The 11456-nt window shown below is 39.7% G+C and overlaps 2 protein-coding genes and 1 long non-coding RNA gene across 3 annotated transcripts in view; 2 read left to right on the top strand and 1 right to left on the bottom strand.

Annotated features, from left to right (window-relative positions):
- The window catches only part of spata6l (spermatogenesis associated 6-like), a 10388-nt gene extending 3900 nt beyond the window's left edge, over positions 1-6488 (top strand). The window contains exons 6-12 of the mRNA XM_008319293.3: positions 1298-1390; positions 1776-2003; positions 2383-2503; positions 2651-2694; positions 3056-3159; positions 4147-4240; positions 4351-6488. Coding sequence (XP_008317515.1) covers positions 1298-1390; positions 1776-2003; positions 2383-2503; positions 2651-2694; positions 3056-3159; positions 4147-4240; positions 4351-4419 — 753 coding nt within the window. The 3' untranslated portion in view covers positions 4420-6488. The remainder of the gene's footprint in view (positions 1-1297; positions 1391-1775; positions 2004-2382; positions 2504-2650; positions 2695-3055; positions 3160-4146; positions 4241-4350) is intronic.
- Positions 7-831, top strand: LOC107989582 (uncharacterized). The gene is made up of 3 exons (XR_001761153.2): positions 7-56; positions 436-556; positions 704-831. It is a non-coding gene; the product is annotated as an uncharacterized LOC107989582 (long non-coding RNA).
- Positions 6489-7706: 1218 nt separating the features above from the next.
- slc1a1 (solute carrier family 1 member 1) overlaps positions 7707-11456 on the bottom strand; it is a 17463-nt gene continuing 13713 nt past the window's right edge. Inside the window, exons 11-12 of the mRNA XM_008319015.3 lie at positions 10206-10340; positions 7707-10110 (exon numbers count right to left, since the gene is read on the bottom strand). Coding sequence (XP_008317237.1) covers positions 9870-10110; positions 10206-10340 — 376 coding nt within the window. The 3' untranslated portion in view covers positions 7707-9869. The remainder of the gene's footprint in view (positions 10111-10205; positions 10341-11456) is intronic.

The following is an 11456-nucleotide window of genomic DNA, read 5'->3' as shown; positions in this document are numbered from 1 at the left end:
ACAGCGGCTTGGGATCTAAAGCCCCATTCGTGGATGATTCCAGCGACCCCCTCCCTGTAAGTAGATACAACACAAACACTCTGACTTTACTGAGAGAGTACATCCACTACCAGCCAGCAGATGGCAGAGAAGAGTTCTCAGTCGATTTCTAATAAGTGTTACACATAATTTCACTATAACAACTGAAGTTTTTCATTTTTATCAAAAGAGATATGAGACAGATATTGTGTCATTGCTGATTTTTTTTTTTTTCCTTCTTGTGGCAGTCGGCAGCTGCTGTCAAACTCTAAGTTAAGGACATTTTGATGTGAAAAATTGGAAATGCCTGTCCTGGTGGGGCCTTTTACAGGTTCTAACTAAGTTAGAAGGTTTTATCAAGTTTGATATGATTATCAACAATAACAGTATAACACTTTTTTGTGTCTGTACTTGTAGATGATGTCTTCCTGGCCTATAGCTGGTCGACGTGACTCCCCCAACAACTCTGCGCTGTTTACTTCCTCCTCCACCTCGTCCACCGTCTCCTCCTCACCTTTAGTGAGGTCTTCGTCCACAGGTAAGAGTAGGAGTCATGAAAGTGTTCAACTTCACATATTGTCTTTTTCACAGGTTGTTTAGACTGTGAAACACAGTGACTATAAAACATTATGATGTTGGGCTGAAGATATCTTCCTATAACGTTCTGTTATTGATTCTGTTTCAGTGAGATTCTCTCAAACTGGCAAAGACTCCTCATCAAGTGGAGTGGTAAGGAGTCCAGTATTATATTTTTTTTCAGTACAGTAGGTCACCAGACCAGAGAACTACCGTATTTTCAGGACTATAAGTCGCACCCCTTATGGCCCCCCTGGCACCTCACCACAGCCCCTCAAGGGGGCCCGCCCCACTATTTGAGAAGTACTGCCTTAAAGAGAAACTTTCAGTGTGTATATACATTTTTCATAAAATACACAATGAATAGTAAGTCTTCTTGTAGTTGGCTTATTTTGTCTATTTTATTTTGTCTTTTGTCTTTGATCTTACACTAGCCCATCTGGTAGCTATCAGCTAAGTATGCTAATTTACCTAATAACATAAGGGACATACATTTTATGTTCAGTTGTGGAAAATTTGACCAATGTTGGACCGATACCGATCGAGCCATGCCTAGTCTTTTGTCACGTCACATGTAGTCTAAGTACATGTGTACTAAGTCTACCGTATGTAGACTGCGCACCAGGTGAATGTTTGCCCTCCAATACTGAGAAGTCAAAACTTTCTGCTAAAATACTCGTATTTACTCCTGCTGTGTCAGCAGGGTATCGCTCCAAGGTTGGAGTTCTCCACCAAAACCACCATCAGCGAGTGCTCGGCTGGTGCTGCAGTCAACATTCACCCCAACGTACTCATGGTAAATATTGAATTGTTGACCCTCGGGGACACAAGAGTTGACTAATTTTTAAAAAGTGTCACATGACTTAAACACATTCTTGAGGCAGCTGATGTTATTCTGTGCAGACATTACCATGTGGATCTTTGTAGTTTGATGTTCATCTGTTATCTAGATAGATAGAGAGGTAGTATCATGGGTATATATACCTTTCTCCCTCACTCTGTCCTTGTTGGGTTATTCATGTCTGCTGTTGTTCCTGCCTGGTCCAGTTTCAATGACTTTAAGTCAAACTGTTTTGAATAAACGTTCTGCACCTGATAAACGTCTCTCTGGTGCTGCATTTAGGTCCCGCCTTCACCACTTTGAACAACTCTCACTTTATTTCCCTCTTTTCTTTTTCCAGAGGCCAGTGATAAAGAGGAAAACGAAGCGCATCAGTCGACCCAGGACTTCTTCTGCTCAGAGGAGACAAAGTGACAGGACGGACCCGACCAACCGCGGCAAGTCATTGCCGAGCATCTCCAGATCTAAGTCTCTGTCCCCGAGGAGATATGGAAACACCCAGAGAATGTCCCACATCGGCTTGGGATCTAAAGCCCCATTCGTGGATGATTCCAGCGACCCCCTCCCTGTAAGTAGATACAACACAAACACTCTGACTTTACTGAGAGAGTACATCCACTACCAGCCAGCAGATGGCAGAGAAGAGTTCTCAGTCGATTTCTAATAAGTGTTACACATAATTTCACTATAACAACTGAAGTTTTTCATTTTTATCAAAAGAGATATGAGACAGATATTGTGTCATTGCTGATTTTTTTTTTTTTCCTTCTTGTGGCAGTCGGCAGCTGCTGTCAAACTCTAAGTTAAGGACATTTTGATGTGAAAAATTGGAAATGCCTGTCCTGGTGGGGCCTTTTACAGGTTCTAACTAAGTTAGAAGGTTTTATCAAGTTTGATATGATTATCAACAATAACAGTATAACACTTTTTTGTGTCTGTACTTGTAGATGATGTCTTCCTGGCCTATAGCTGGTCGACGTGACTCCCCCAACAACTCTGCGCTGTTTACTTCCTCCTCCACCTCGTCCACCGTCTCCTCCTCACCTTTAGTGAGGTCTTCGTCCACAGGTAAGAGTAGGAGTCATGAAAGTGTTCAACTTCACATATTGTCTTTTTCACAGGTTGTTTAGACTGTGAAACACAGTGACTATAAAACATTATGATGTTGGGCTGAAGATATCTTCCTATAACGTTCTGTTATTGATTCTGTTTCAGTGAGATTCTCTCAAACTGGCAAAGACTCCTCATCAAGTGGAGTGGTAAGGAGTCCAGTATTATATTTTTTTTCAGTACAGTAGGTCACCAGACCAGAGAACTACCGTATTTTCAGGACTATAAGTCGCTCTGAAGTATAAGTCGCACCAGTCAGCTCTGTAGTGCCCTCTAGCGGCTGTCAGTGTGAAAATAACGAACATGTATATTTTCAGTGGTACAGGAGTAGCAGATACTGGTATACAGGCCTACAGTGCCCTCTAGCGGCTGTCAGTGTGAAAATAACAAACGTGAAATATATTTTAATATATTATTTGCACATGAGTATATATTATAATGACTTAAGCATCAGTGTGGAGTGAGGAAAATTGTAATTTAAAATTGAATAACATTATCTGACGTTGGTAGTTTGATGTGAAATCTGACGACGGCTCCAGTTCCTCAGAAACACATGGGCCTCATGTGCCTTTGGCTTCATCATGGACAGATGAAGAGCAGGTCAAGAACAGCAGGTTTGTGTCACTGACATGTTTGAATGTTTTCAACATTCATTTCCACTGTCACTCGTCTGGCCGTGTTATGTAATGCTAAGATCCAGTCACAAAACAAGGATGTATTTACTTAGTTTAACCCAAAATGCTTCACAAATTCAGAGTTTTTTAATAAGTGCATTTCCCTTAGTTATAAATTCAATGTTAGTTTTTATTGGGTTTTTTTTGTGTCATTTGTCCAGATTTCTTTCACAAATAGATGACATATAGTTATAATATTCCTGAATTCAAACTCATTTTTCAACTTAGGGTAACAAAAACTTGTTTTCACTTTTATGTTGCACACTTTTAAAAGTTAGATCCTTATTAAAATAGCGAATGTAATCTGTTTCTGGTTCATCAGGTGTCATGCATACATTTAGCTTTATTGTAAGTTGATAGTATGTGTTCTAATTTTTTTATTTTATTTTTCTAAAGACATAATGAAAAAAATAATACAGGGCCCAGTATGGGACCCTGTGGCACCCCATAGTTTACCTAAACAGACATCTACTGTGTCAGATTAGACTGAACTAAACCATAAAGGGAGACAACTTTAATCCTAAATGTCCTTGTCCCTGTACTGTATGTTGTGAGTATCAAATGCTGCCCTCATGTGTAACGGTAACAATATAGGTCCAATATCTTTGCCATGACTTGGTTTCACAGTAACTTTAACCTGTTCAAATACCCTTTTACCATGTTGTGATCTAAATCCTGACCAAACGTTATTAAACAAACAGTTAATATGGAAATGTTCATTCACTTGACTGATTTGCATCAGTCTTTGTATGAGTTTAAGAGATCTGGGTGAGGATATTGTGTTGACTCGGTACACTTGATTGTATACACCTGACAGTAAAATTGTATGCAGATGACAAGAGTGTACACATTACAGGGAACCCGCATATGTGTGTTGACAATTGCTGCTTAAATTTACTACGCGGTAAAACTCTTAAGTGTGTTTAGGTTTCCATCAGCCTCTCACCAACAATGGGAGGAAGTTCAGGAGCGTGTCAGAGGACTCCTTACAACACCACAGGCTGTTCGTCGACTTCTCTGTGTAAGTCATTAGAGCACTACTCCCAGAATACTATTAAGGATGGATATGGAAATGATTCATAAAAAGTGGTTTATCATTTGAATTTGTTCTCTCATCATTCTCTCTTTCAGGGGGCGTCTGTCTCTGAGGTGGACAGAGTTTTGGCCAGAAGGTCGATCAGTCCAGGTCCTCCTTATTGACCCATCACAAATGTGAGTTGTTTCCAAATCTTGACTAACACTGTGCCTCTGAATGTACAGTGTAAGTCATTTAAGCTAGGTCGACCAAAAGTGTGTATGTTAATTATGTAAATTGGTTTTCTGAATCAGATTTCAATTTTGAATTGCTTGGTATTTTTTTTGTTTTGTGCTAATAAGTATTCTAGTACATAAAATGTTGAAAAAAATAAGTAATTTAAGAATTCAACCCTAGTAGTTTATAATTATTATTATTATTATTTGTGGTTCTGCTTTACTTTCCTGTTGGAATATTTGTCAAAACAAGAGGGTTCTATTATTTTTCACAGTATATTGCTAGCTTTTACTTTCATTTTCTGTGGAGCCATATTGACAGACTGATTAGCTACCCTTTGGTAGCAGACTGTTAAACTTCAAGCCCAAGCATTGTCAAAGAAGTAGTCAATATTATTGTATTGTGTAGTTTTTTATCTATCAATGCCTGTATGTAATTACTTGTGTGCTAATCATAAATAGTTTTTGCTTGTAGAAAACATAAGATTTTTTAAGCTATAGGTAGCTATGTAGTTAGCTTGGTATAACCACGATTTGTTACCTTAAAATTATCACTAAACATAGCTGCTATCCTTAAAGGTCCAGGCTTGTAGAATTCTTAACAGTAACTTACTCAAAGTACAGAAAATAGTAGCAATAGAGTAGTACTGCATGATATACTGAGCTTTTGCTCTCCTTTCTTTGCCGATGATACCAGTATTTTCTCTTTTTTTTTTCTCTGAACGCACAATACTTTATGGATGCTTGATGTTGAATATTGTTGATAGCTGATCCTGCCTATCAACTCTGTTAGGCTGCTGTGTAGATGTGTGCAAAACAGATATTTTTAATTGCACTAAATCTCTTCATGCACTGGGAAAATGATGCGTTTCATGTTTCAATAAACCCCAGCGAAATCAACCGCATTCATATATCATTTCCGACGCAGCCCGGCGGCAATGTGGGTTTGACGTCACACGTCTCCGTACCATTAATCTGTCACAGGCCGATATTGTCGAGTTCTCCGATAAATCTCCAAAGGGCTATTAAAAGCAAATAGTGTCTGTGGCAGTGCAGCTGACTGTGAGCCGCGGCCGTATATTAGAGAAATAGCTTCCCACTATGACTGTGAGGCGTTAAGCACCGGCTCCATCAGGAACATTGTGATCTACTGCAGAATGGTTGCTGAAACAGAGGGGTGTCAGCCGGGCTTTGTGCAGGTTTCAGGCGGTTTTCTTGGTCAGCTTTAACACGAGTCCTCTGATGTTGTAAATAATAGACCAAAAAAAAAAAGTCTAGAAGCAAGGTGTTGCATGTTTTTCTGCAAAGAAGGTAAAGGTTCCAGGTGAATACCTTTTTATTTTTGTTGCATGCAGACAGGTCCATTTTTTTTTTTTTTTTTGTGGATCTTGCCGATGCTAGTCATAGCTTCACACTTACACACATCCGTGCCTGACTGCACTGAGCTGGTCTGATACGAGCAGCTGGAGACGGCTCGGAGAGCAGGTGTGGCAATGAAACTGACTGAGGTTTCTGCGAAGCGTTTCAAAATCGTTCCCAAAGCTGGCAAATGCTCGATGGCTTCTAATTTGACAGTCATCAGAGACTCCTCTGTTATGCTGTTTTAAGCTGGACTCTATAATCATTTATAAAGCTAACATTCAATTTTAAATAAAAAAGACCAGCAACAACATTTTTGTTTGGTGGTGCACCATGGGATTTTCTAATACTGTGGCTCAAAAAAGGTTGGGAAACACTGGTTAGATCTGTGCTTCCTCTCCTACCTGATCTGTTATCCCTGGCTAGTCTTAGCCTAGCGTCAAATGGTGTCCATTCATACATGCTAAATGCTATAATGTGCCGTCCTCTAACTGTAATCATAGCTTGCAAAAAGACAAAATGTGGTTCGCTACTGACAACAGGTTAAGTTGCTCCATTGACGTCTATTGGAATAGGCTAGCTCAGGTGTGGTCAAACTTTTTGACTCGCGGGCCACAATTGGTCCTTAAATTTGACTGGGGGCCGGGTCAGGAGTAGATAGATGGACCGTTAAGATAAATGACACGTAAAAGTCATGCATAAAGGCTAAAATGCTTTTAGTCTTTTTAAGCCATCTATTGGGGAACTACAGACATTGCAGGAAAAAAAGCAGATCTATAAAGATAATATAAATTAATAACATCATTTAGACAAGTTTGGCGGGCCGGGTTACAAAGGCAAACGGGCCACATCCAGCCCCCGGGCCTTAGTTTGCCCATGCCTGCACTAGCTGCTACATCGTAGACTTATTGTCTTGTTCACTATATGCACCATGCTGTGATGCTAATGATACTGACGTGATTGTGAGGTGATGTTTTACTGTGTCTGTTTCATGCATATAGTATTATATGCATTTGTAGTGTATTTGTTAAGTATTAAAATCTTGAAAAAATGTGCAAAAAATGTGCAAAAAAAGCAAATATTTTTGCAATTTAAATATGAGCGTTGTTGTGTTTTAAGGATTCTTGCGTATTAATGTAGATCTTCAATTGCAGTAAAATCTTCCACCTCTAGGTTAAAAAAAAAAACAACATGGTGCAATTTATTACAGTAACAGCTCACGACACTCTTTGAACATTATAACTTTATTGAATATTCGTATAACTCTGAAAATAGACAAAGTTTGATTTTATTTTTTTTTTTTGACATTTCATGATTATAATTCAATCAAAAACATGTGCATTATTGTTATTTGTTTGAGCGGAAAGCCAAAATATAACACGTAGCGTTTTGCAGCAGCTGTTTTCTTTCCCGCCGGACAAACGGACTTTTCATCATCGTAGTGTATCACTAGCTGTCGTTGTAAAAATCTAAATTTGATTTCTTTAAACGGTTTATGAGATCAGATCTAATTTTGAGCCAGTGGTTCCTGTGTTGTTTCACCGTTCTGTAAGAGAAAAACTAGTTAACAGTAGTCTTTAGTATTGTGCTGTGAGGTACAATCTGAACTCACTAATATGCACACAAAGCAGCCGTCTCAAACTCTGGCCCCAGGGGCCACTTCTGTCCCTTAGACTCCCCCACATCTGGTCCGCAACTAGATGTTGATAATTAAATTTGTGTTCCGTTATAATTTTTTTATTTATTAGAAATGGAGAGGCCCTGCTGGTTTAAAGGGATAGTTCTGCTTTTTCGAAATTAACATTGACTGCGTTAGACTGTTGATGTGACCACACATTCGAAACCTCTGAATTATCACTTTTAGACACTTTACATGAGGGGGGTGGTTTATCACAGGTTTAAATAATTGCTCTGTGTTTCTTACAAATGGGGTTACTTAAATTCCCAAAGTCAGTGTTTCTAAAATTCCATAAATGACCGTACCGCTCCCAATGTAACAACCATTAACTTTTGATATAGGCCGGCAATAAAGAAGGTAGAAATAAAAATCGCTGCAGCGGCTCTTTGTTAAAGTGCTATAATTGTGCTGTTACGCGTCCAAGCCTACGTTTTCTGCACCTTGTTTTAAAAGAATACATTGAAGGAAATACACTTTGTACCAGTGTCTTGCTGACTGGGCGGCTGTTTTGGCAAAGACTCTGTAGAATTACAAGAGAAGAAATGGATCGCAGTGAAGGAGAGGGGGGGGGGGGCAAGGGGAGGTGTTATGGGAACAGCTAAATTTTGCTTAGAAGAAAAGCTTGCCATGCACTTGCGCGACAGCTAAACTACATAGCGCCTGTATTCGTTTTAGAGGTTAAAAAAAAAAAAAAAAACATTAAAAAAAAAAGAACAGCAGCAGTGTTGTCGAAAAGCACAAAGATACATTATTTACATATAAATCTATGAGCGTGACAGAAAAAGTCGTCTGGTTTGAGAATGTACCATTAGTGGCATCTAACACATGCCGGAATACAGATACTAGAAGTATTTTGTTTTTTTTTGCAATGCAACATTACATGTTACCGGTTTAATTCTGACAAAACAAAAGATTTCACAGTGTTCATTGACTTCCTAACTTGTCAAACTTCTCCCATCTCTTAAGAAAAAAAATCAGTCTGCAGCCAGCTATCCTTATTCCTTTTACATATTACCTCATGCAACTCGGCGAAAAACTCCTTATATTGTTGTTTGGCACGGTTTAATTATACAGATAGATATACAAGCAGTGCATCATGGGACATGTAGGAACGGGTGCCTGAATATAGCACAAAACAGGAGCAGTTCAGTTTTTTTCAGAGTAGACGCTAAGTTGTACTAACCCAGTGCTTCTCAAATAGTGGGGGCGCGCCTCCCCAACACACGATAAACAAGCCTCCTGCCACTAGATGGCACCATCCGTTTTGATAATCAGGGGATTGTATGCAGAATCATGGTGCCAGAGTGTTTTACACAGATAAATAAATAATTATTACCAGGCACTCAATGGTATTTCAATATGGTTGGGAGTGTGAAAAAACATTCTGTCCCCTGGGGGGTGGCAAATGGTTGACGTATGTTTGAAGTTTTGTAGGCAGCAGTCAATTGAAAAATTCGTGGGTGTCAGGATGTAAAAAAAAAATGATGGTCATACAGGGAGTCACCTAGGTTGCCGTCTGCTGGAGGGGGCGATGCTGTAAAATCTTAAAAAATAAATAATATTAAAAATAAAAATTCAAAGAGGAGTCAGTAGAGGGTGCCAAACTGTAATCTGATCTATGTCGGCAAAATTGCTTAAGCTGGTAGCAAGCACATGTTTTTGCTGAGTGGTAGTGGTAGTTTTAACGACCAGGTTGGCAACACAACAGCTATTTAAATTTGAAGTTAAAGATTAACATTTTTATGACGTTTGGTGCTCTGTTGGCGGCTATTTTTTCCGCACTGGAACCAATAAAGTAGACTGGCATAGGCAACACCCATGGCGCCCTTTGTTGGGCGGGGACAGTGTTGCAACATGAAAATAATATATATATATACATATATATAAATATATATATATATATATATATATGGGTCAAGGGAGGGCACCATTGACCTCTTGAGCCAAGTCTAGGTTAGTACACCACACAATCATACTTTGAAAATCCGGAACCACCCTTTAAGTGTCCCATCCAAGTGCGTGTTTACTGCAACTATATATAACATACTTTCAAAAGAAAAGCCCCATACACACCGTCTTTCTCTCAAGTGCATCTCTGTAAGAGGACTTCCTGCTCGGAAAAATACACCTTTTTACCTTGGCACAATTTGTAAAAAGAGGGAAGCACTTTAACCTAGTCATGGTTGTAAACGTAAGGGTGATCGTCTCCATCTGGAGGTTGCTATTGCTGATGTTTGAGCTTTGATGGGTCAGACTTGATCGATTTCCTCGAGCATCATGATGCTAATATATAATAGAAAGCTCTCTGCTTTACATCCGTCGGTGGCGTGGCACTTTCGCTGCTCCTCTGTGGCGGCCAGGGCTAAAACTGCGAGGTTTCGGTGAATGAGATGGCATCTGTCTTATCGACGGTGAAGCCTCCGTTCACGTAGGACTTCTTCTCGCACTCCTCGTCGTCCAGGGTGGTTTCCAGCGCGAAAGGGTTGGCGACATCTACCTCTGAAACCAGATCCATTTTCTCCAGTTCCCTCTTGGACAACTTTTGAACGATACCAGCACCATAAGCGTCACCCAGCACATTGATCATCGTACGGAACCGATCTCTAAAAACACAAAGTCTAGAATTATTTTCAGCAGCAATTTTTTTTTAATACTTTCAAATCAGATAATCCTAGAAGAGGGGACACAAAAAACTTACAGGAGCCAGTCCACGGCTACGATCAAAGTAACGTCACTTGCTGGTAATCCTACAGCCGTTAAAACTATCACCATTGTGACAAGGCCTGCATTGGGCACTCCTGCTGCTCCAATACTGGCAACTGTTGCTGTGATACTGAAACAAAAATAAAGATGTTTAATATATTGTAAGTCAGACCTTGGCTAATTTTAAAAGGCCCACTAATAAAAAAAATATTTGGGAGCCCTTTTTTTTTTTAAAGTGGACACTAACCAAAAATACTAGGGATGTCCGATATTAGCTTTTTGCCGATATCCGATATGTCTTAATTTCCGATTCCGATATCAAACAATACTTGCAGCTGTTTTTCCCCTTCTCTTATTGTGATGCCCCACTAGAGGCATTCCACAAGTTAACATTGTACGAAATATTTTTTAGTGATTCCAGCATCTGGTGAAACCCAGGTATTGCATTATTCGGTTTTCATCATCGGAGGAAAAACCCATAACGATTCCTACCGATATTACAAAATTATGCTAACATCGAGCCGATAATACAGGTACACTACAGGTATACAGGAATCATCAATTTACACCGGTGTTCTGTCCTTACCATGCAACGGAACTCGGTTTTTGCCATAAGTCGGAGCTAACCTACTGTACATACCGACATCTACACTATCACAGTGGTGACATCAAAATGTAGAACATAAAAACATCAGAAGAGTCTGACTTAAAAAAAACACACAAACGAAAGAAAGCGAATGTAGCACAATCAGATGTACGGCGTACAACCGGCGAATGTAAACCAAGCGTCTTGTGCGTATAGCACTGCGTGATGACATAGTCATCTGATCTGGTCGTAAACTAGTTCCCGCGTGAACTAGTTGGCGAGTTGTGAAGCCAACAGAATGCTGGGACAACACTTTCTTAACACATTTATGGGAGATTGGGACCGGAAAATCCCAAAGGTCGAGGGTGTCGTAAACTGATGACACCCTGTGCTTAACTTGTACCTTGTATCATTTATTACAACCTGTGATAAATGATTCAGCTCTATATGAAATTTGACAAGGCGATAACAAGGGTAGATAAAAAAATATGACCCAAACCCAACTATCTTTGTGGCCAGCTGGTTCAAATTTTGTTTTTGTTTTTTTGGTAACACATAGCACAAATCCATCCATCCATCCATCCATCCATCCATCCATTTTCATCCACTTATCCGCTACCGGGTCGCGGGGGCAGCAGTCTCCGTGACCGCCACCCAAAT

This window comes from Cynoglossus semilaevis, chromosome 1, assembly GCF_000523025.1.
Source record: "Cynoglossus semilaevis isolate Cse_v1.0 chromosome 1, Cse_v1.0, whole genome shotgun sequence".
Taxonomy (NCBI): domain Eukaryota; kingdom Metazoa; phylum Chordata; class Actinopteri; order Pleuronectiformes; family Cynoglossidae; genus Cynoglossus; species Cynoglossus semilaevis.
The sequence above is the reverse complement of the archived record's forward strand: the minus strand, read 5'-3'. Positions and strand labels throughout refer to the sequence as shown.